General features: G+C 46.7%; 1 protein-coding gene across 1 annotated transcript in view; it reads left to right on the forward strand.

Annotated features, from left to right (window-relative positions):
• The first annotated feature begins 1,557 nt into the window (after positions 1 to 1,557).
• Positions 1,558 to 25,842, forward strand: part of LOC134965586 (indolethylamine N-methyltransferase-like) — a 38,645-nt gene continuing 14,360 nt past the window's right edge. Inside the window, exons 1-2 of the mRNA XM_063941941.1 lie at positions 1,558 to 1,758; positions 20,816 to 20,854. Of these exons, the coding sequence (XP_063798011.1) occupies positions 1,670 to 1,758; positions 20,816 to 20,854 (128 nt within the window). The 5' untranslated portion in view covers positions 1,558 to 1,669. The remainder of the gene's footprint in view (positions 1,759 to 20,815; positions 20,855 to 25,842) is intronic.

Raw genomic sequence — 25,842 nt, forward strand, 5'->3', positions numbered from 1 at the left:
ACCTTTAGATGATGAAATCAGCCAGATAGGGTCTCATTTCTTTTGGGAGTTCAAAAGCGTGACTCTGGTGCTTTGCATTAGGTAGATGATCTTTTTAGAAGCATTAAAGGAAGAGTGAAGGACTGTAACTCACAAGCTAAGGATGAAAAAGAGAAGTTATCTATTATTCATCTTTGCTATAGGGAACTGATTTTATTCCAAACAACGACCTACAAGATGTGCAAAAATATGTGGACTTTTGTTTTTCCATAGTGTGAAAAGGCAGGTGAAATATTCTGCACACTCTTTTGGTAATTTAAATGTGTGTACTTGGAGAGCGCTTATATTGGTGTTATTATTCTTCACCTGTACTGCTCTCACCATCTTTAAATGGGGAGAGCAATACTGTCCCCATTGATGGCAAGGGGGACCCATAGCTGTCTTTCCGGATTCAGCGAAGCCTTTCAGGCATTGCCGGGATCCCGCTGGGTGAGGAAGTCATGCACATGTACAGAATGGTCATCGCACATGCGCATGACTCAGCAGCCCGTCGCTGGCAGCGAGTGGGGAGACATCGCTGGACCTCGCCAGAGAGGCAAGTAATGCTGAATACCATCTGTATTTTTGCTTGAATCATATTAATACTAAACGAAATATGCCACTGGTGTTATGCTTCACAGATAAATGAGGCCTTTTGTAGTATATATTAGTTTTGGGTGTAATTTTGGTTAATTTGTTATCACTGCATATTCCAGATATAATAACTTAAGGGGTCTATGTACTAAAGCCGTAGAGACAGATAAAGTGGACAGAGATAAAGTACCAGCCAATCATCTCCTAGCTGCCATGTTACAGGCTGGTTTTGAAAAATGACAGTTAGGACAGAGGTTCCCAGATGCGGTCCTCAGGGCACCCCAACAGTCCAGGATTTAGGTATATCCATGGCTCAGCACAGATAGTTAAATGAAATTGACTTAGGTTCTAATTAAATCACCTGTGGCCAAGCATGGATACATTTAAAACCTGGACCGTTGGGGTGCCTTGAGGACCGTGTTTGGGAACCTCTGAGTTAGGAGTTTGTTGGCTGGTACATTATCTACATCCACTTTATCTCTCTCCAATGTTTAGTACATAGACCCTTAAGTACAGTATCACCCCCATTTACCAATCATCACATGCAGGGTTCATAGCCCCTCCTTGCGGTGTGTAAAATGCTAATGTGATCACCTTACCCTGGCCGCACTACAGTGCATACATGGACTGCTTTCAACACATGTGTTAGTGGAGATTACCTGGAAAATTTTGCAGAACATAGCTCATGCTGTCTAAAGATGGCGTTAGCTACTAGAGCCACTTGGTAATTCTTACATTTTAGCAGTCTCAATCCTAAATAGGATTAGGGAGACTATGATCTTAATGTCTTAGATGCAAAGTAACCAACCCAACTCATATACTCAAGTAGTATTAAAGTATTGTTATGTCATTGTGTATCCATGCATTATAGAATTATGTTTATCATAGATGACAAATAACACACTGCATTTTTTAATCTATGAAAAATTTCCCTACAGGTGAAATTACGGGAGAACATATAATTGACATCAGTGTTGGCCCCTTACTTCACCTTATACATTCAGCATGTGAATATTTTCCACACATCTATATACTGAGGTTCCAAGAACAATGCATTATGGAGCTGAACAGATGGCTGGATAAACGTACTGGAGCATTTCAATGGGGTCATGCAATAGCATATGCTGCAGCATTAGAAGGAAAATGGTATAGTATCTGTCCATTCATCTAAGGGTAAACCCACTGTCAGTCTAAGGTCCCTTTTCCAAATTATTTATGCACCAAACATAAGACATCGAGCCGTCACAATGTAAATGCAAGTTTAACATGTCTAAACATCAGTGTATACACCAGAGGTGGGCAAAATATGGCCCATGGCCCACCAGGCAGTCACTTCTGGCCTGTCTCATCCCTCCCCTCCACAAACTGCACCAGCATTGCCAGGTTACACAAAGCAATAGAATGGGTACGCTCATAGGCGTGCGCAGCACATTTTATTAGGGGTGCACTACCGGAGGGGCATGTCTAGCACCACCTATTGGGCATGGCTGGCACTATAATACAATTAGTTCAAGTTGGAGAGCATAAGAATGTAAAAATAAGGAGGAGCGCTGAATGGGATGCAGGCATTGGCATGTGAACAAGGTTGACATTATATAAAGCCTTTTAACTGGGTCGGCATTATATCCACATACAAATATATATAGATTCACATAAAATTCATTGAAATAGCCAGAACCACATAATATACACTACACTGAAAAATCCAGAACCACATAAAAAAAAAATGCATTGAAAAAGCCAGATCTTAGTGGAGGTAGGAGACACAGCAGAATACAAACACATCTTACTGTCAAACTTAAGTTTAAAATTTGCAACAGATCACTAAGCAGCTTTACAGTAATTTATAGTTACCAAATGAATGACGCCACACCATCATCTCCTCTTTGTTAGGATCTCCTGTTCTGTGCTGCCACGTCGCCATGGCAACCGGGAGGCAAGTGTTAGCGAAGTAACCTGAGCGCAGCTGATACTCCGGTCCAGGTTTTTACTGTGTAGTGGTTACAGGCTCTGTGCACGGCAGGGAATCCAGCGCTGGTTTTGTGCTCACAGTCTGTGAGGTCTGAGTGGGGCGTGGACAGCACCTGCTATATAAACCATCCTCTCAGGCGAGGCAAATGCTGCTGAATCTTTGTTTGTTAGTCAGTTCCAGACAGTTAGCTAGTACTGTGTGACTTTGTATTTACTTGTTGCTTACTGCGAATAGGCCTTGGGATTCGGTACTTCATTCTGCCAATCCGGACCTAGCAGTAAGACTGGAGTCAGTTATTTAACCTGCTGGGGTTCTTTTGCTATTCTGTGAACCCAGCAGGTTTGCGGCTGTACTCTCAGACCTGCTTGCTTAATCCTCCCTCACTGTGCAGGGCGTCCAGGTGTCAGTTTAGTGGCAGTAAGCTGAACCTGTGCCCTGCAAGTGGGGGTTAGGATTGTGGATACTCTCCTTGTGTCTATATTTCTATCTCTGACCAAGGAGTTTATTCCCACACCCGTTGGTAACCCTTTGGGTTTTTTTCTGTTGCTCTTAGCAACATCATTTCGGGTGCTCCACATGTTAAATCACTACATCTCGCTTCATTGTCCACTCTATTCCATCTGAGCATTCCTGACACTAGGGAGACACCCAATTCCTGAGCCTTTGGGCTTCTCCGTTCACTTTGTGTTTATTAGTTATTCCATCACCTCCTGTGTATGTTGTGTTATACTGTCTGTGAGTTCGTTTGTTTCGCATCCCTCTCTGTTCATACACCGGTATACTCCTGTTAGCACTGGTGTGCGTAACATATTCAGCAGCCTTACTCCTGTTGAAATTTTGTGGGAATATGGAGCATACCCCTCAAAATACTTTGCAACAGGGGGTCGATCAGGTGCAGGTCCTGACTCGACAATTTAATGAGATGTCCATTAAAATGAACACCCCGCAGGCCGCTAGCGGAGCTCCCGCAGCAGCAGCGGCAAGTTTAGGGGTTAAGGAGCCGAAAGTAAATCTCCCGGATCGTTTCTCTGGAGATCGCTCGCAGTTCTTTTGTTTTAAGGAGAGCTGTAAGCTATATTTCAGGTTTAGGCCCCAGTCTTCTGGGTCGGAGATTCAGCGGGTGGGCATGGTGATTTCCTTGCTACAAAGAGACCCACAGGTCTGGGCATATGGGTTGCAGCCTGACTGTCCGTTGCTTAAAAGTGTTGATGCTTTTTTTACGGCACTGGGCATTTTGTATGATGACCCTGACAAGATGGCTTCAGCCGAGGCTCAGATTACGGTCCTTAAGCAAGGACGACTGCCAGCTGAGGTTTATAGTATGGAGTTTCGGAGGTTGGCTCATGATACCCAGTGGAATGACCCAGCCCTGAGAAACCAGTACCGAAGGGGCCTTTCTGACCAGATAAAGGACCAACTGGTACAATATCCCTCGCCTGATAGCTTAGATCAGCTCATGCAGTTATCCATCCGGGTGGATAGACGGCTGAGAGAGCGTAGGCTTGAAAGGGAGACCGCAGTTTCCTTTTTTCCCATGGGAACCTCAGACTCTGAGGAATATTCCGAGGAGCCTATGCAGATTGGGGCTACCCGCCTCTCCTTGCGTGAGAAGATGCGGAGGAGACAGCAGGGTTTGTGTTTGTACTGTGGGAATAAAGGTCATGTTGTAGTATCATGCCCAGAAAAGCCAGAAAACTTCAGGGCCTGAGGGTGATGGGAAATATCCTGTCAGGCCAGAAGTCAGAATTTCCCAAAAAGACTTTTCTCATTCCGGTGACTTTGGAGATCCTCGGTCAAACTGTCAAGACTGAGGCCTTTGTTGACAGTGGGGCCGATTGGGTTTTCATGGACCGTCAATTCGCCCTGGAACACTCTGTTCCCTTAGTACCTTTGGCATCAGAGATTGAGATCTGTGGGTTAAACGGGGAACCATTGTCCCAGGGTAAAATTACCTCCTGCACCAGCCAAATTCCTTTGTTTATTGGAGCCACACACTCTGAAAAATTGTCTTTCTATGTGACTGTCTGTTCTTTTGCCCCATTGGTTTTGGGGTTACCCTGGTTAAGGGCCCATAACCCTCAATTTGACTGGGTCTCTGGGGAGATTCTTAGTTGTGGTAGTGATGTGGTAGAGAAGTTTTTGTTAACAATAATATTGATATTTAACAATGATATGCACCTTTGAAATTCTTGGGGATGGGTTATCATGGGGATTGTAGCTCAATTATGAGTAGATAATTAATAGTGGTGATTACTGGGTGATACAGATAATGTCCATCAAGTAATGAATACATCCAAATGTCCATTTCTATTTCTATCTATATTTATTTTTATTGTCATTGCCATATTTATTTTTAGTATTATCATTAGTATGATTATCATTATTAGTTTGATTTTATTCATCATTTTTTATTATATATTTATATGTTCATTATAGATTAGGTTCCTGACATCGTGTACTATAATGGGGAGAATTCCCTATGTTGGGACCGTTGTGTGAGGGTGGGAGGAATTGTCCTCCTCCCCACATGCAAGTGGTTTTCTAACAGGTAATGTGGAGAGATTATTGATAAGCTTCATGTGATTTGCGGTCATTTTTATATATATTTTATAAAAACAAAATTCTTTTCTTCTTAGTAAAGAGGATTTAATTGGGACTTAATATGTATTTCAAATGCGGTAATGAATTATGGTTGCATTAGTTAAGATCAGACCAAGAACGTGTATGTATTATTTGCACACTAATTAATAGAATAGAGAAACTGATGAGCGGTGACACGCAAGTGAAGCGCATAGAATCAGCGCAGGTGTTGTCAGAGTGCCCGGTAATTGGAGGAAGGACGTGTTATTTAAATGAACAGACGGGAGCACCGGCATCATCACTCCTGAGGAAGCCGCCGAGGTGAAGGCGGAGAAACGCGTAGAGAGGTTGCACCTTAAACACGGCTGTGACTGTTTGACCATCGGTGGAACATACTACAAACGGACTTGGTGCGGCTAGACCCCGGATCAGCTTTTGCGGCATACAGCTTCTTTGGCCGCTGGAGGGGGGATCGTTTCTCGGTGGAGCCTGCAGACACCGATCACGATCGTATGCACAGTAAGCCAACCAAGCTACCATTGTTCCTATCCACCCGTGCTGACGGGACACACAATAATTCTAATAGTGCTTGCTGACGTTTACATCATTCATAAAACCAATTGCACTATATGCACTAAAACCTGGATTTGATCATATTACATCACACAAGTTTTGTTTTGGCTTCATAGGAAAGCCTATATTCAATTGATGCATGCATCTCAAGTTGTGGACATAATACCTAAGTCCAAGTGACTGTTTGTTAAATGGTTCATATCTGGACTGTGGGTTCAATTAATACTAAATCAACGGAATATATCTGTGTTGAATTATCAATGTGCACTAGTTATTTAATTAATGAATAGTCCCAACGGACTGGTGGTCTAACTAATGCAAATTATTCCTTGAAGGATTATAAGTATATATATATATTTTTTAAATATTTGTATACACCGGCCGTGTGTTAAGTGTTGTTTGTTTGTTTATAAATGTTGTCTATTTGTGAGAATAAATTTTAAAAAATTAGAGAATCTGGTTGTATAGCGCTTCATTCAGTTTTGTTTGGTTGCACTTTTTTGGGAGAAACGGTGATCTCCCTATTATTTGGAGCAGCAATACACCCAGATGGTAGTAGGGAATTTTTTTCCCAAATTAAGTCAGCGCCTAGACCAAATCCCCCCTTTTGTTTGTTTGATTTGGTTTTGGGGTTACCCTGGTTAAGGGCCCATAACCCTCAATTTGACTGGGTCTCTGGGGAGATTCTTAGTTGTGGTAGTGATTGTTTCAGGAGTTGCTTGAGCCTTCCAGTCAGGCTCTCGCAGCTAAGTTTGCCAGGATTGCCAGGATGTTATGCAGATTTTGCGGATGTGTTCTCCAAAAAAGTTGCGGAGGTACTACCTCCCCATAGCCCCTATGACTGTGCCATTGATTTGTTGCCAGATGCTAAGCTTCCCAAGAGCAGGTTGTACTCCCTGTCACGTCCTGAGACTCAGGCTATGGCAGAGTACATTCAGGAGAACTTGGCTAAGGGATTTATCAGACCCTCACAGTCCCCAGTTGGGTCGGGGTTCTTCTTCGTGGGTAAAAAGGACGGTTCGTTGCGACCCTGCATCGACTTCAGGGAATTGAACCGTATCACGATTAAAAACTCGTACCCACTGCCTCTCATTTCGGTCTTGTTTGACCAGCTTCGTACTGCCACCATTTTTTCTAAGATTGACCTACGCGGTGCTTACAATCTAATCCGAATAAGAGAGGGGGATGAATGGAAGACTGCCTTTAATACCCACTCAGGGCATTATGAATATTTGGTGATGCCTTTTGGGCTCTCTAATGCCCCGGCAGTCTTCCAGGAATTCATGAACGATGTGCTCAGGGAATATTTGGATAGATTCTTAGTTGTTTATCTAGATGACATCCTAATCTTCTCCCATTCCCTGGAGGAACATCGGAAGCATGTACGCTTAGTCCTCCAGAAACTCAGAGACCACCAGCTTGGGGCGAAGCTGGAGAAGTGCGAATTTGAAGTCCAGCAAATCGCATTTCTAGGGTATATTATCTCCTCAGAAGGTTTCCAAATGGAGGGTTCTAAGGTACAGGCAGTCCTGGATTGGGTGCAGCCCACTAGTTTGAAGGCGCTTCAGCGTTTTCTGGGCTTTGCAAATTTTTATAGACGGTTTATTGCTGGATTTTCGTCTATAGTGGCCCCCTTGGTGGCACTCACTAAGAAAGGGGCGGCTGTTGTTCACTGGTCTTGTGGGGCCAAAGCGGCCTTTGCCCGTCTCAAAAGGGCATTTGTCTCGGCCAAGGTGCTGCGACACCCAGATCCAGAGCGTCCTTTTGTGGTAGAAGTGGATGCCTCTGAGATAGGTATTGGGGCAGTGCTCTCTCAGATGGGGGTGTCTGATAATCGCCTTCATCCCTGTGCTTACTTTTCCCGTAAATTTTCGTCTGCCGAGATGAATTATGATGTGGGTAACCGGGAATTGTTGGCTATAAAGGATGCACTCGGGGAGTGGAGACACTGGCTTGAGGGGGCTAAGTTTGTGGTCTCAATTCTCACCGACCATAAGAATCTGGCATATTTAGAGTCAGCGAATCAGCTCAATGTCAGGCAGGCACAATGGGCTTTGTGTTTTGCTTGCTTTAATTTTTTGATAACATATCGCCCTGGGTCAAAAAACATCAAGGCTGATGCGCTCTCGCGGAGTTTTGCTCCAGTCCAAGAGACCACCGAGGAGCCATTGCCCATTGTGTCCCCATCATGTATTAAAGTGGGCATTACCCAGGACCTCTTGTCATTAGTCCTTAGAGCACAGGAGCAGGCTCCTCCAGACCTTCCGGTAGGTCTCTTGTTTGTGTCTCCTAGGTTAAGACAGCGAGTGTTCCTGAATTCCATGCCAAGAGGTCGGCAGGGCATCCGGGTATTGCCAGAACTCGGGAGTTGCTGTCTAGGGCGGTGTGGTGGCCCTCGGTGGCTAGGGATGTGGATCAGTGGGTTCGGGCATGTGACGTTTGTGCCCGAAATAATACTCCTAGAGGGGTTCCTGTCGGCCCATTACATCCACTTTCTATTCTATCTAAGCCATGGACCCACATTTCCATGGATTTTGTGGTGGACTTGCCCAAATCCTCGGGGATGACAGCCATTTGGGTTGTCGTTGACAGGTTTTCGAAGATGGCGCATTTTGTTCCACTGGTTGGGTTGCCATCGGCCAGACGCCTGTCTGAGTTATTTATGCAGCATGTTGTGCGCCTCCACGGGTTGCCACTTGATGTGGTCTCTGACCGTGGATCCCAGTTTGTGGCCAAATTCTGGAGGGCATTTTGTTCTGATCTCCAGATTTCTGTGAGCTTGTCGTCAGGCTACCATCCACAGTCTAATGGGCAGACTGAGAGGGTGAACCAGTCCTTGGAGCAGTTCCTCAGGTGTTATGTCTCCAAGTGTCATACTGACTGGGTTGCTCATCTGTCCATGGCGGAGTTTGCCTATAACAACGCTGCTCACTCTGCTACAGGGATCTCTCCCTTCCTTTGTGTGTATGGGCATAAAAAAAAAGCCAATTCTTTTGACCCCCTGGATTCCACACCTGGTGGTTCCTCTGTGGTTTCGGCCCTTAGGGGTATTTGGAGGAAAGTGAAGAAAGCCCTTGTGTCTGTGTCATTAGTGACCAAAAGGGTTTTTGATAAGCGGAGAAAACCCTGCAGCTTCAAATTAGGAGACTTCGTCTGGTTGTCCACCAAGAATTTGAAGTTGAGACAGCCATCTCATAAGTTAGGCCCCCGGTTCATCGGCCCTTATAAGATCACCAGGGTTATCAATCCGGTGGCATTTCAGTTAGATCTGCCCCGTTCATTGGGTATCAATAAAACATTTCATTGTTCCCTTTTAAAACTGGCGGTTAGTAATCCTTCTTCCAGTGGAAGACCTTCTCCTCTTCTGATACGGGGTCAGAGGGAGTTTGTGGTTGAAATGGTTCTTGACTCCAAGATGGTTCGGGGTCGGCTGTCATTTTTGGTGCACTGAAAGGGGTATGGCCCGGAGGAGCGGTCGTGGGTGCGCAGTTGTGATCTTCATGCCCCCAGACTGATACGCTCTTTCTTCTCGCAGTTCCCCGATAAACCCGGTAGTAGGGGTTCTTTGACCCCTCGTCAGAGGGGGGGTACTGTTAGGATCTCCTGTTCTGTGCTGCCACGTCGCCATGGCAACCGGGAGGCAAGTGTTAGCGAAGTAACCTGAGCGCAGCTGATACTCCGGTCCAGGTTTTTACTGTGTAGTGGTTACAGGCTCTGTGCACGGCAGGGAATCCGGCGCTGGTTTTGTGCTCACAGTCTGTGAGGTCTGAGTGGGGCGTGGACAGCACCTGCTATATAAACCATCCTCTCAGGTTAGGCAAAGGCTGCTGAATCTTTGTTTGTTAGTCAGTTCCAGAGAGTTAGCTAGTACTGTGTGACTTTGTATTTACTTGTTGCTTACTGCGAATAGGCCTTGGGATTCGGTACTTCATTCTGCCAATCCGGACCTAGCAGTAAGACTGGATGTCAGTTGTTTAACCTGCTGGGGTTCTTTTGCTATTCAGTGAACCCAGCAGGTTTGCGGCTGTACTCTCAGACCTGCTTGCTTAATCCTCCATCACTGTGCAGGGCGTCCAGGTGTCAGTTTAGTGGCAGTAAGCTGAACCTGTGCCCTGCAAGTGGGGGTTAGGATTGTGGATACTCTCCTTGTGTCTATATTTCTATCTCTGACCAAGAAGTTTATTCCCACACCCGTTGGTAACCCTTTGGGGTTTTTTCTGTTGCTCTTAGCAACATCATTTCGGGTGCTCCACATGTTAAATCACTACATCTCGCTTCATTGTCCGCTCTATTCCATCTGAGCATTCCTGACACTAGGGAGACACCCAATTCCTGAGCCTTTGGGCTTCTCCGTTCACTTTGTGTTTATTAGTTATTCCATCACCTCCTGTGTATGTTGTGTTATACTGTCTGTGAGTTCGTTAGTTTCGCATCCCTCTTTGTTCATACACCGGTATACTCCTGTTAGCACTGGTGTGCGTAACACTCTTCTTGTCTCTCAGCCACACCATCATCTCCTCTTCTTGTCTCTCAGCCACACCATCATCTCCTCTTCTTGTCTCTCAGCCACATCATCATTCCCTTCGCATTTTTCAGCCACGCCATTATCTCCTGCCTGTGTCTCTCTATCCCTTTTCTCCCATCTGCATCTCTCACCGTTCACCTCACTTTGTGTCTGTCAGCCTTCCCGTTTCACTCTATGGGGTATATTTACTAAGCTCCCGATTTTGACCGAGATGCCGTTTTTTCTTCAAAGTGTCATCTCGGTTAATCTCGGTCATTTACTAAACACTAATCACGGCAGTGATGAGGGCATTCGTAATTTTTTGCTAGTTCAGGTAAAAAATTACGAATGAATACACCATCGGTCAAATTACGCCTGTTTAGATATGAATCTCGGTCATTTACTAAGAAGTGCAAAGCAAAAAAACACAAAACACTGCCGTGAAAAATTACAACTCGTAAAAAAGTCCTAAAAAAAAACAGACCTGCTTTTTTTTTCCGTGATTTGAGATGCATGCAGGGATCCATGAGATCCGTGCATGTATATCAGTGGGAAGGGGTGGGAAAGTGCTTATTTTTGCCAAAAAAATTGCGTGGGGTCCCCCCTCCTAAGCATAACCAGCCTCGGGCTCTTTGAGCCGATCCTGGTTGCAGAAATATGGGGGAAAAAATGACAGGGGTTCCCCCATATTTAAGCAACCAGCATCGGGCTCTGCGCCTGGTCCTGGTCCCAAAAATACGGGGGACAAAAAGAGTAGGGGTCCCCCGTATTTTTAAAACCAGCACCGGGCTCCACTAGCTGGACAGATAATGCCACAGCCGGGGGTCACTTTTATACAGCGCCCTGCGGCCGTGGCATCAAAAATCCAACTAGTCACCCCTGGCCGGGGTACCCTGGGGGAGTGGGAACCCCTTCAATCAAGGGGTCCCCCCCCCCAGCCACCCAAGGGCCAGGGGTGAAGCCCGAGGCTGTCCCCCCCCCCCATCCAATGGGCTGCGGATGGGAGGGCTGATAGCCTTTGTTGTAAAATAAAAGATATTGTTTTTAGTAGCAGTACTACAAGTCCCAGCAAGCCTCCCCCGCATGCTGGTACTTGGAGAACCACAAGTACCAGCATGCGGCGGAAAAACGGGCCCGCTGGTACCTGTAGTACTACCACTAAAAAAATACCCAAAAAAACACAAGACACACACACCGTGAAAGTATAATTTTATTACATACATACACACATACATACATACTTACCTTATGTTCTCACGCAGGTCGGTCCTCTTCTCCAGTAGAATCCAAGGGCTACCTGTTGAAGAAATTCTACTCACCAGATCCATGGGTCCAGGCTCCTCGGCAAATCCAGGGTTAATCCACGTACTTGAATTAAAAAAAAAAACGGTGTCCCGACCACGAACTGAAAGGGGACCCATGTTTGCACATGGGTCACCTTCCCACGAATGCCAGAAACCCACTTTGACTTCTGTCTAAGTGGGATTCTTCAGCCAATCAGGGAGTGCCACGTTGTAGCACTCTCCTGATCAGCTGTGTGCTGCTGTCCTCACTGACAGGCGGCACACGGCAGTGTTACAATGTAGCGCCTATGCGCTCCATTGTAACCAATGCTGGGAACTTTCTGCTCAGCGGTGACGTCACTTTAGGTCAACCGCAGGGCAGAAAGTTCCCATCATTGGTTACAATGTAGCGCATAGGCGCTACATTGTAACACTGCCGTGTGCTGCCTGCCAGTGAGGACAGCAGCACACAGCTGATCAGGAGAGTGCTACAACGTGGCACTCCCTGATTGGCTGAAGAAACCCACTTAGACAGAAGTCAAAGTGGGTTTCTGGCATTCGTGGGAAGGTGACCCATGTGCAAACATGGGTCCCCTTTCAGTTCGTGGTCGGGACACCGTTTTTTTTTATTTATTCAAGTACGTGGATTAACCCTGGATTTGCCGAGGAGCCTGGACCCATGGATCTGGTGAGTAGAATTTCTTCAACAGGTAGCCCTTGGATTCTACTGGAGAAGAGGACCGACCTGCGTGAGAACATAAGGTAAGTATGTATGTATGTGTGTATGTATGTAATAAAATTATACTTTCACGGTGTGTGTGTCTTGTGTTTTTTTGGGTATTTTTTTAGTGGTAGTACTACAGGTACCAGCGGGCCCGTTTTTCCGCCGCATGCTGGTACTTGTGGTTCTCCAAGTACCAGCATGCGGGGGAGGCTTGCTGGGACTTGTAGTACTGCTACTAAAAACAATATCTTTTCATTATCACAAATGGCTATCAGCCTCCCCATCCGCAGCCCATTGGATGGGGGGGGACAGCCTCGGGCTTCACCCCTGGCCCTTGGGTGGCTGGGGGGGGGGACCCCTTGATTGAAGGGGTCCCCACTCCCCCAGGGTACCCCGGCCAGGGGTGACTAGTTGGATTTTTGATGCCACGGCCGCAGGGCACTATATAAAAGTGACCCCCGGCTGTGGCATTATCTGTCCAGCTAGTGGAGCCCGGTGCTGGTTTTAAAAATACGGGGGACCCCTACTCTTTTTGTCCCCCGTATTTTTGGAACCAGGACCAGGCGCAGAGCCCGATGCTGGTTGCTTAAATATGGGGGAACCCCTGTCATTTTTTTCCCCATATTTCTGCAACCAGGATCGGCTCAAAGAGCCCGAGGCTGGTTATGCTTAGGAGGGGGGACCCCACGCATTTTTTTTTGTGATTTTACATTGTTTAATTAAAAAAAAAAAATATAAGAACCCCAGCACGGATCACACAGATCCGGCCGAGATTGATTGTAAAAAAAAACGGCAGTGTTTTGCTAATCACTGCCGTAAAAATAGGTAAAAAAAAACGAATGACATCGACATCGGAAGCAAAGAAAAATACGAATACGACAGCTTAGTAAATCCATCGTAATCAATTCAAAAAGTTGCAGTTTTACACTGTCGATGTCATTCGTGATTGAACTTTGACCTATTTTCGGAAATTACGAATCTTAGTAAATATACCCCTATGCCTCCCAGCCTTCACTTTGTGCCTCTCAGCCTCCCGGACATCACTCTGTGCCTCGCAGCCTTCCACCCTTCACTCTGTACCTCTCAGCCTACTCCCTCTTCACTCTGTGTCTCTCAGCCAGCCCCCTCTTCACTCTGTGTCTCTCAGCTTCCCTTCCCTTCACTCTTTGCCCCTCAGCATGCTCCCTCTTCACTCTTTGCCCCTCAGCATGCCTCCCCTTTCACTCTTTTCCTCTCAGCATGCTCCCTCTTCACTCTTTGCCCATCAGCATGCCTCCCCTTTCACTCTTTTCCTCTCAGCATGCTCCTTCTTCACTCTTTGCCCCTCAGCATGCTCCCCCTTCACCTCTCAACATGTCCCCCCTTTCACCTCTTAGCATGCCCCCCTTTCACCTCTCAGCATGCACCCCCCTTCACCTCTCAGCATGCTCCTGTTATGAACCACAGGTAGTGGTTCATTCCTATTTTATGTTTATAAGTTGTCTTGCAGGCCAGGATTTCCCGTTGCTCTGTTTAAGAATACTCTTGTTTGCTGCCGCTGGTGAGTCTGTGTAATTGCAGCTTGTTCCCATGTGTTCAGCTTCACCTGGCTGCTAATTGCATCTTGTCAGTTTGGAGTCATGCAACAGGGCAGCTGCATGACATTATTAATTAGGCCTCTCTGTTATATGCTGGCTCAGTGCTATTCACAGACGCTGGTGATATTTCTAGGTTTCCAGTCTGCTTGAGTTCTGAGCTTGTTCCTGCCAGTTCCTGAGCTCCTGTGTAGCAGTGTCTGTCGAGCTGCTTCCTGTGTCAATTCCTGTGTCAGTCCCTGTGTCAATTCCTGTGTCTGATCCCGTGTCCTGCCGTGAAGCGTTCCTGTCCTGAAGTCCAGTGGCTTTGCCTGTGCCTGGTCAAGTTTCTGGCTTCTTGGTGTCCACCGGTCTGTCGTTTGGGATTCTGCCTGTCCTCCAGTTCTAAGAGTCTGTGTCGGCAGCATTGGGGGTTCCTGTCCGTTTGCCAGTATTCGTACCGGTTCCGTGAGTAGCGGCTCTGCCGCGTCCGTCGGCCTAGGCCGCTGTATTCCATTATTATTTCTGTCACTGGTGTTTTGCAGAGGGTTCTGCTTATGCTGTCACCGCCAGTACACAAAAGTATTGTGTCGGCGGGTGGTCAGCATTTCCTTTGTTGTTCTTTTCCTTTGGCGGCAAGCCGCACATAATTTGGTTTTAGGCTTGTTAGTAGCCCCTGGCCTTGTTGTTTAGTTAGAGGGCCCCTTGTTATCACCCTGTCTCGGTTCACTCTTTGTCTCTCATTAAGACCTGAGGGGGCATTGAAGTTGGGCAGACGTAATCCGCCCTTCAAACGCGGCTGCCATGGGCTCAAGCAACCATAGTCCCGCAAGAGTGTACTGACAGCACGGGCGAGACAACGGAGATAGGGCGCCAGGGGCTATTCCCTTTCCATTCCCCTTTCCCAGCATTACGTCCTGGTGCTCTGGACTCACTTCATAACATCTCCCTTGTTCTGAGCACCAGGAACCTAACATTATCACCAGCCATATCACAAAAAAGAAATAAAACTTTTTTTCTTTTTTGGCCCAGTCCAGTGTCTAGTCTAGAATCCAGTCCTGTCTAGAATTCAGTGTGCAGAATCCAATCCGGTGTTTAGAATCCAGTCTTGTCTAGAATTCAGTGTGCAGAATCCAATCCGGTGTTTAGAATCCAGTCCTGTTAGAATTCCGTGTGCAGAATCCAATCCGGTGTTTAGAATCCAGTCCTGTCTAGAATTCAGTGTGCAGAATCCAATCGGGGTTGTGAATCCAGTCCTGTCTAGAACTCAGTGTGCAGAATCCAGTCCGGTATTAAAAAAAAAAAAAAAACAGTCTTGCCTTGTCTAGTCTTGCCTTGTCTAGTCTTGCCTTCTTCTAGCCTTGTCTAGTCTTGACTTGTCTAGTCTTACCTTGTCTTGTCTAGTTTTAAATCCTCCTATGTCTACTATGCAAGCCCTGCAGGCATCTCTCGCAGCCCTGAACTCTGCTTTCAGTGCTTTGAGACCAGAGCGACTAGAAGTTTTGCAGCAATCCCTAAAGCAACTGCAAAACCTTCTGACTAAAATCTTGCTCATCTTGCCAGAAGTCGTTGAGAGTACATCTATCTCTAAAGAGACTCTTTTTCACAGTATGGTGACAAGAGAATCCTCTGGTTTAAGAGAAGAGAAAAGGTTTAAAAGTTTTCTGCGGCCCAGGCTCTCAGAAGAGGAGCGTCTGCGTCGCAGAAACTTAAACTTATGCCTATATTGTGGGGGTTTAGGCCACTATCTGCAGACCTGTGAGTTGCGCAAGCCAAAGTGTAGTGACGAGTCTTGCCCTCTGGCCAAGTTGAGTCAGGATACAAGACCTACTCCTGTCTCTACTGTGGCAGAGGTACTTGTCACACAACCCACACTAAAAAGCTCTCTGTCCTATAATTGGGGTCCTTGGGCAAGGGAGCCCCATTATAGATTCAGGAATCAAAAGAGAATGTTTCTCTCCTCTCTTGAGGTTCCTGTTGAAGCAGAGTTGCAAGCCCCTGGAGTGGTGCCCGATGCCCAGGGTCCTGGAGTGGTGCCCGTTGCCCAGAGTCCTGGAGTGGTGCCCGTTGCCCAGGGTCCTGGAGTGGTGCCCGTTGCCCAGGGTCCTGGAGTGGTGCCCGTTGCCCAGGGTCCTGGAGTGGTGCCCATTGCCCAGGGTCCTGGAGTGGTGCCCGTTGCCCAGGGTCCTGGAGTGGTGCCCGTTGCCCAGGATCTTGGTGCGGTACCCGATGCCCAGAGTGCTGGAGTGGTACCCGATGCCCAGAGTGCTGGAGTGGTACCCGATGCCCAGAGTGCTGGAGCGGTACCCGATGCCCAGAGTGCTGGAGCGGTACCCAATGTCCAGAGTGCTGGAGCGGTACCCGATGCCCAGAGTGCTGGAGCGGTACCCGATGCCCAGAGTGCTGGAGCGGTACCCGATGCCCTAGCTTATAGAGGGACATCAAATATTATAGTTCAGGTGTCCATACCAGAAGGGGTCTCAGAAGCTGTTACCCCAGGTAGGGACTTGAAAAGCGCAACCCCAGAAAGGGTATCTAAAACCATAGTTCTAGAAGGGAACTCGAGAAGCAAAACCCCAGAAGGGATATTTGAAGTAATATCCCCAAGTGGGGTCTCGAGAGACGCAGCCTCTAAGAAGGGTCTAGAGGTCGCTTCCCCAGGAAAGAACTTAAGAGGCGTAGCATTAGTGGAGGTGCTGAAGGTTATAGCTTCAGCAAAAGTCCCGGAAGTCATAGTTCCGGGAGAAGTTTCGATAATTATCGACTCAGAGAGGGAGGCCAATGGCTCAGTCCCAGTGAAGGAAGTCGATGGCTCGGTCCCAGTTAGGGAGGCCGATGGCTCGGTCCCAGTGGGGGAGGCCGACGGCTCGGTCCCAGTAAAAGAATCCGAGGTGCTGACTCCAGCGGGGTTCCCGGAGGCCACTGCCCCAGCGGGGTTCCCGAAGGCCACTGCCCCGGGTGGGGTTCAGAAAGTCACTGCCCCGGGTGGGGTTCAGAAAGTCACTGCCCCGGGTGGGGTTCAGAAAGTCACTGCCCCGGGTGGGGTTCAGAGAGTCTCAGCCTCGAGTAAGGTCAATAGTGACCAGGTCCTAGCAAAGCACTCCAGTCAGTCAGATGGGAAGGAAACAGATCCTGACTCTGTTGATATCTCAACATCCATAATCTTTGATGGGGACTTAGCCCAATTTCAGGCGCTTTACAAACACTATTACATTATTATGTTGTCTAGACCATTTCTGGGCATCACTTCTTCATCTTATTTATTCTTTTAGAGGAGAGCCTTTTGAGTGGGCGACCAGCCTAATGAAAGCTGAAGATCCCATTCTTCAGGATCCCCCAGCATTCAGTGATGCAATTATTAAAAGATATGGTTCCAAAGAAATTGGTTCAGGTTCCTCTAAGTCACCCGTCTTGTCTGCTGAGAGTCCACCAAATACTGTAAACTCGGCACAAGAGTCTCAGCCCGTTGTTTTGACTGCAGGATGTGCTTTTCTGACTTCTTCTTCTAATAGGAGTACTTTGCCTGAAAGTTCAGCTCCCAAGGGTAAGAAACCTATCTCTGATTTGAACGCAGCCTTGCTGGGTGGTACCATCAGTTCAGAGAATGTTTGGGGAATTACCTTGGTCTGACCTAAAGAGCTTTGTTAAAAGAAGAAGAAAAAGAAATAATTTTTGACTCTTGCCATGATAAAAAAAAAATATATATATTTTTTTTCCTAGTCTTGTGTCCAGTGGCCACCGTCTAGGGGAGGGCACTGTTACAAGCTGTTGTTACAGCTTGTTTCTGTTTTCTTGTCTGTTAGACCAGTGTGTCAGGTTTTTTTTTTTGTATCCCTTGTTGGATAGTCTGAATTTTGGGGTCCTTTGACCCCTCCTCAAGGGGGGGGGTAATGTTATGAGCCACGGCTGTGGCTCATTTCCATTTTTGCATTTTGGTAATGTATTTTATGTTATTCTTCTGTTTATGTTCCCCGTGGGTGTCATGGGGTGCTCAGAGCTCACCCTTAAGGAGGGGATACTGTTATGAACCACAGGTAGTGGTTCATTCCTATTTTATGTTTATAAGTTGTCTTGCAGGCCTGGATTTCCCGTTGCTCTGTTTAAGAATACTCTTGTTTGCTGCCGCTGGTGAGTCTGTGTAATTGCAGCTTGTTCCCATGTGTTCAGCTTCACCTGGCTGCTAATTGCATCTTGTCAGTTTGGAGTCATGCAACAGGGCAGCTGCATGACATTATTAATTAGGCCTCTCTGTTATATGCTGGCTCAGTGCTATTCACAGACGCTGGTGATATTTCTAGGTTTCCAGTCTGCTTGAGTTCTGAGCTTGTTCCTGCCAGTTCCTGAGCTCCTGTGTAGCAGTGTCTGTCGAGCTGCTTCCTGTGTCGATTCCTGTGTCAGTCCCTGTGTCGATTTCTGTGTCTGATCCCGTGTCCTGCTGTGAAGCGTTCCTGTCCTGAAGTCCAGTGGCTTTGCCTGTGCCTGGTCAAGTTTCTGGCTTCTTGGTGTCCACCGGTCTGTCGTTTGGGATTCTGCCTGTCCTCCAGTTCTGAGAGTTTGTGTCGGCAGCATTGGGGGTTCCTGTCCGTTTGCTAGTATTCATACCGGTTCCGTGAGTAGCGGCTCTGCCGCGTCCGTCGGCCTAGGCCGCTGTATTCCGTTATTATTTCTGTCACTGGTGTTTTGCAGAGGGTTCTGCTTATCCTGTCACCGCCGGTACACAAAAGTATTGTGTCGGCGGGTGGTCAGCATTTCCTTTGTTGTTCTTTTCCTTTGGCGGCAAGCTGCACATAATTTGGTTTTAGGTTTGTTAGAAGCCCCTGGCCTTGTTGTTTAGTTAGAGGGCCCCTTGTTATCACCCTGTCTCGGTTCACTCTTTGTCTCTCATTAAGACCTGAGGGGGCATCGAAGTTGGGCAGACGTAATCCGCCCTTCAAACGCGGCTGCCATGGGCTCAAGCAACCATAGTCTCGCAAGAGTGTACTGACAGCACGGGCGAGACAACGGAGATAGGGTGCCAGGGGCTATTCCCTTTCCATTCCCCTTTCCCAGCATTACGTCCTGGTGCTCTGGACTCACTTCATAACATCTACCTTGTTCTGAGCACCAGGAACCTAACAGCTCCCCCTTTCACCTCTCAGCATGCCCCCCCTTTCACCTCTCAGAATGCCCCCCTTTCACCTCTCAGCATGCACCCCCCTTCACCTCTCAGCATGCCCCCCCTTTCACCTCTCAGCATGCCCCCCTTTCACCTCTCAGCATGCCCCCCTTTCACTCTTTGCCCCTCAGCATGCTACTTTTTCACTCTTTGCCCCTCAGTACGCTCCCTCCTTCACCTCTCAGCATGCACCCCCTATCACTCTTTGCCCCTCAGCATGCTCCTTCTTCACTCTTTGCCCCTCAGCATGCCCCCCCCTTCACCTCTCAGCATGCTACCTCTTTCACCTCTCAGCATGCTACCCCTTTCACCACTCAGAATTCTCCCACCTTTCACCTCTCAGCATGCCCCCCCTTCACCTCTCAGCATGCCCCCCCTTTCTGACTTTGCTTCTCAGCCGGGCAACGCAGTAGTGAGAGTGACTGGTGACTGGTGACAGGCTCTTCGGCGGCAATTCAAATGTGGCGCCGGTCTCTAGCCAGTCAGGAACCATGCAGCCAATCAAGAGCCGCCACTCCTGATTGGCTGTGCCGCTGGCAAGCCTGTCACTCTCGCTAGTGCCTGCCCATGTATTCCAGCGCTGCCACCCTAGCACTCTTGTTAAGTCCGACTCCCGACATATGTATCTGTGTGCGGGGGGTGCCGAACATTAGGTGGTGCCTGTGCACACCAGGCACACCCTGTGCACACGCCTATTGGTACACAGTACCCAGCTGAGTTACGCCCGCACCTACTGTCACTCAGTGTGTAGGAGGGCACATCGGACTCCTGGTTTGTTCTACGATCTGATGTTTGGACTTCTTTGAAAACTGTTCACATAATAAGCTCCATGGCTGTGGAAAAGTAGACTAAAGGGCAGATTTACCAACGGGTGATACTGTTGTTATCACTCGTTACGAATGTTAAATGGAGCTCCAGCCAATCAGCTCCTAACTGTCAATTTTCAAACACATGAAAGTTTGTAGCTAATTTGCTGGAGCACCATTGAACTGTTTTGTAATGAGTAATAACAATAATATCACTCATTGTTAATTCTGCCCTTGAGTCAGATAGCTCAGAGTAACTGTGCCAAGCTATTATCAGATTATCGCTCTTGGGGCACGGATGCTGCATAATGTGTTATAGTGAACATAGGAGAGATTGTAGCCAACAGCCCAGCTGTCTGTCAGAGATAGATTCAGAGCTCTGGAGTCTGGATACAACAACAGATGATGAGCACTCATTGGGCCTACCCATTCATGAGCATTTGTATATACTGCTGTCAGGGGTGGGGGTTCTGCTACGGTCTATTAATCTATATACCGAGAGAGGTGGATGCAAAGTCTTTCTGGGTGTATAGAAAGAAAGACACATGTGGTGTTCTGTGTGCACTATATACTTTTGTACAAAATACATAAATATTGAAAAAGGGCAAGGTCACCCCCCAAAAAAAAACAACAACAAAAAAACCCCTCACACGATCCCTGTGGTATAGTAGATATCCTAGACTTATTTCCACTGTGTGACCACAAACATGGAGCCCTCCAGCCATAATGAAAATCAACCTAAGTATTGTCAGGCAAAAAACTGGATGCCCTTCCCAGAGGCTACCAGTCAAGTTCTGAAATGCTGTGGTTTGTGACGGTCAGGGTAATAAACATGCTATTGTAACCCCTCCCAACGTACTAATATCCGGGGACCCGGGTTAATACTAGTTAAGTATAAGGCGTGCCTCCACCCAAGCAATTTTAGTGTTGGGCTTGCTTGGGAAAGCCCATAGTATTTACGTATAATGGATGGTAATACAGTAACAGTTATAACAATTATATAATCTCTAGATGTAAATTACCTTTACCTATGATCTTGTTATTGTCTTCCAGTGCTGGTCCCGACTTCTTCGGCAACCATCGAATACTCAGGTAAGGGTTTTCAGTAATATTAAAACACCACAACTTTTATAGATACCACTTATTACCAGGTGTATTTATTTTAACATATATCTATATAGATCGACCTATCCATAACCATCTACCCTAGGTCTATACACAAATTTATGCATGCAAGTACACAAAAATTATTTTAAACCGGAAAAAAAAACAGCGCTGGTTAACCAGATTACCAATAGTGTGAAAGTATAATCAAGGTCCTCAATAGTTTGTATCCCTTTAATGAAATCCTATGGAGGATTTAAGTTCACGTTGGGGCCCCTCGACGATATGTGAAATCTCAGTTGTAGAGTTGTTAATATTATTTATCAGATAGTTCGGTTTCTCTTCTCATAGGTAAATTACCCTAATTTCATTGGTAACTTAATATAGTCATAAGGGTCTCCGTGGAAGTAATAGCTGCTCCGTGTAAAGTCCCGACTTTACGACACCAATCCTCAACCGGAGAAATTATCTATCTCTGTATCCACCTGGTGCTACAATGTAATTACTGCACTGGGGAGTGATGCTATGTCATAGGTAGTTCGGTACAAGGTATGGGAGATTTGGGACTGGGGCAATATATGAATAGAGTACCCGTTACTGGCAATTATAATTATAAATCCAGATACTCTCACGAGGATATCGAGATCATCTCTTCACCACTGTTATAAAGGGTACACACTCTATAATAGTAATTATTCTCCCTGTATAGTTCCTGAGCGGTTAGTGGAAACACTCGCTCTCAATGTTAGTGATTATGATATAAAGTCAATGAATCTGTGTGGTTAACTTGGCAGGGAATAGGGACACTATATAATGGTTAATGGTGCACTCTGCTGATGTTATATTTCTACCTCCTTTTGGCCGTGCACCAATTCTCCCTTATTATATCCATGCTGCAGAGAGTGAATACGTATGGGACTCAATCCTCCCCCTGCTGGGCGTCTCCCCAGAGGGTACTCACACCTCCTTGAATTAGATTGGAGTCCTCCTATAGTCAGATCCTCCCCCAAGGCGGCCCTTAATGGAGCTCACATTGCCATGAGTAAGGGGAATCCTTCTATGTCCCCAGCTACCTCCAGTAATCACGGATCTACAGTGAAGGGACCGTCCACAGAGGAGCCAGTATCTGGTAAGTATATATGGCCTCCTCCGTTCTCTTTCTCTTGGCAGCTCCGTCAGCCGCTCTCACCTGCCGCTCCGTCAGCCATCTCACCCTCCGCTCCGTCCACTATCGCCAGCATTTCAGACGGCTCTTACCAGCCGCTCAGTACTCTCCTCCCAGCCGCTCGGGTTTGTCTCTCTGCTCCTCTCCGTTTAGCAGCTCCGTCTCTTCCCCGGTCCTCTCTCCGTATCTCAATTTTCTCTGCGCCACCAACCATTCCTTTCCTCGTGCGGTCTCGCGCTCCCCTCTCCTCAGGGCAGCACGTTCTCCTCTGTCCCCCTCAGCCACTGATAACGGCTGTATATATTCACAGTAATCAGCCTTGCAAAAGGCACCAAGACAGGGACTTCAATAACCCGCAATTAATATACACATTCCTATCAAGAAATATGAATATACAATATATTATACCAAAATACTTTCACATTTATATATACAGTAGCATGCATTTTATACACAGGGTTACACTATGGATTCCTGAATTGGCATATTTGCCTGTGAAGTATCGCAATTTGCACATTGGACCTAATTTATGTCTGTAAGCACATGCATACGCAGCTTTGAATTTATAGGCTATGAAATTGCTAATCATTGCCACCCAGAATAGAAGATAGATGCCCACCAGAGCCATCAGAAAGCCATTCACAACTGTGTGTGCATATAGGGGGTCATTCCGAGTTGTTCGCTCGGTAATTTTCTTCGCAGCGATTTTCTGCTAACTGCGCATGCTCAATGTTTGCACTGCAGCTGCGCCAAGTAAATTTGCTATGAAGATTTGTATTTTACTCACGGCATTACGAGTTTTTTTCTTTGTTCTGGTGATCGTGGTGTGATTGACAGGAAGTGGGTGTTTCTGGGCGGAAATTCGCCGTTTTATGGGAGTGTGTGAAAAAACGCTACAGTTTCTGGGAAAAACGCGGTAGTGGCTGGAGAAACGGAGGAGTGTCTGGGCGAACGCTGGGTGTGTTTGTGACGTCAAACCAGGAACGACAAGCACTGAACTGAACGCACTGGAAGAGTAAAGGGCCCTACTCACTCGGCGATGCGCCGCCGAGGTGCCCGACGGCCGATACGGCCGACAAGCAACCCGGCGGCGAGGGGGCAGTGACGGGGGAAGTGAAGTTTCTTCACTCCCCCCGTCACCCGGCTGCATTGAAGTGCAGGCAAATATGGACGAGATCGTCCATATTGGCCTGCATGCACAGCCGACGGGAGATCAGCGATGAACGAGCGTGGGGCCGCGCATCGTTCATCGCTGGAGTCTCCACACTGAAAGATATGAATGAGTTCTCGTTCATTTATGAACGAGATCGTTCATATCTTTCAGAATATCGGCATGTGTGTAGGGCCTATAAGTCTCGAGCTACTCAGAAACTGCACAGAAAAATGTTTTTGCAATATTGCGAATCTATCGTTCGCTATTCTGCTAAGCTACGATTCACTCCCAGTAGGCGGCGGCCTAGCGTGTGCAATGCTGCTAAAAGCAGCTTGCGAGCGAACAACTCGGAATGAGGGCCATAGGCAGCTTATGTGCAATAATGGGGAAAATTGACTGCTAGGGTAAGTCCGTGACTATGTAGACTGGATGTAGCAGTAGCGATGTAAGAGCCATGTTTCTCTGTGTACAAGATCGCAGATGATAGCCGATACTCTCTCCAAAAATGGCCATGATGCACTAGTGTTTTTGTCATTCCCAGTTACCTTCCCCAAAGGTCGCTTCCTGTCAATCGCTCTGTGTTAAAAATCTCAATGTGAGGGCAAAGGTACCTTGGTGCATAAACAGTGCGACCGTGTCACATGCGTAGTCTGACGATAATCGCCCCGTTACGTGACCATCGGCATTGCACACACACATGAATTAGGCTCACTATGGGGCTAATTCTTATTTCAGAGCAAATAATAGAAAGCAAGTAACTTTGTATCAGGAACAAGTCATGTTGCACTGCAAGGCATGCAAATATTATTTTTATTTTTGCATGGATGCTAAACACTTGCTGCATTTGCCTGTAGCCCAAAAATGTTGGGGGAGCAACTACATTTATTGTTTTTGCATACAGCATAACTCCCAACATGACCCTCTCCAGGGGGGACAAAATGCTCTGCTCCTGGACTTTTTTTTTTAAATTATGATTGCCGGCACCTGTTATGGATAAGAAAGGCGTTTCAGCACAGGTGATGGCAATCATAAATTAAGTGGGAAGTCCAGGAGCAGAGCATTCTGTCCCTCGTGGAGGGGGTCATGTTGGGAGGTATGATACCAGACCCTCCAACATGACCCGCCCCACTAGGTACAAAATGCTCTGTTTCTGGACTTCCCTCTTAATTTATGATTTCCATCACCTGTGTTGAACTAGTTAAATGATAAGAAAGCTGTTTCTTCACAGGTGATGGCAATAATAAATTAAGAGGGAAGTCCAGAAACAGAGTATTTTGTACCTAGTGGGGCGGGTCATGTTGGAGGGTATGTGATACAGGGTAAATAGTACTAACTGATTTTGCAAGTAGCTCACAAATGCTAGACAGCTTTTATTTTTACACTGCAATCTAGATTTAAGTTTGGACATGACCTTTTCAAATCTATGAAGCTTATATACAAAGTGTCGAGCTGTAAAACCCAACACTTCTGATCATGTTTGTGCCTGAAATTTAAAAGGGCAATGCTTTTAAAAGTAAGACATGGCTTGTACAATCATTGCCCTTTTAAATTTTGGAGAAAAAACACTATCAGATGTGCTACTGTAAATCTTACAACCCGACCTTCATAAATAGACTTCTAAATCTCTCTGCATATTTTACATCTCCATTTAAAGTGCAACTTGGTTTTACCAGTGTGCAAAGTAACTTGCTATTTTTGCTTTGTTCCCAATCAACCACTTCAAAACATACTTGCCTACTTTTGAAAACTAGTTTCAGGGAGATTTGCACCGTTAAGGGGACATGTTATGCTCCACCCAAAGGGTGTATCTATCTCCACCTATGGGCGTATCTATTGCCACTGAGGGGTGTGTCCTGCAGTGGCAGGTGAAAACTAAAGTATTAAGCACAGCATGCAGCCAGAAAGAGTTAGTGTATAGGTGTCATGTACAGATGCGAAAATAATTAAGTCATTATTGGCACTGTGTCTGAGTCAGAATAACCTCAAGTATGTGATACTGGTTGATTCAATATTTTTAAAATCTCCACTGTTTGGTGTGTAGGAGTTAGGAATATAAAACAACAACACATTTTCTAAATGTATATACCTGTATACAACAACACCTTTTATAAATGTATATTTTGATGCACATTCAGTAGCAAGCATTGGACCTTATTCAGCTTCAGTTGCAGTTTTGCTATTTTATTAGAACTTCAACTGGCTGCGATTTCATGCTGGGTGCTGCCCAGCACAGGGCAAAGTCACCCAGCATGCTAATGCCCGGCAGCAATGCGACCACAATTAAATTGCGATCGCATCACTGAATTGTGGATGCCCCCTGCCTCCGCAGCCTAGCTGCGAAGGCAGGCGGACCCATCATTTTTTTAATTAGAGCCTCCTGCGTTTTTGATGGAACGTCCCCCCATGCCCACCGCTGTCAATCATACTGCGAATAACTGCACTGCAGGTTGAATTCCTGCAGCACAGTTATTGTTGCGCAACTCCTGCTGGTCAATGCTGGCTGTGACCTTCTGTTCTCATTGGGCATTGGATCCACAACAGCGCTGATAGTGGTTGCCGACTCCTCTGAGCTGCTTCCCAGTCAGGTGGTGTGTGGGGAAAACTGCGAGCTCGGGGGCTTACTGCAAGTGTCCGGGTCCCGTAGCACAATGAGGTCCA

The sequence above is a fragment of the Pseudophryne corroboree genome, chromosome 10, assembly GCF_028390025.1.
Source record: "Pseudophryne corroboree isolate aPseCor3 chromosome 10, aPseCor3.hap2, whole genome shotgun sequence".
NCBI classification, from domain to species: Eukaryota; Metazoa; Chordata; class Amphibia; order Anura; family Myobatrachidae; genus Pseudophryne; species Pseudophryne corroboree.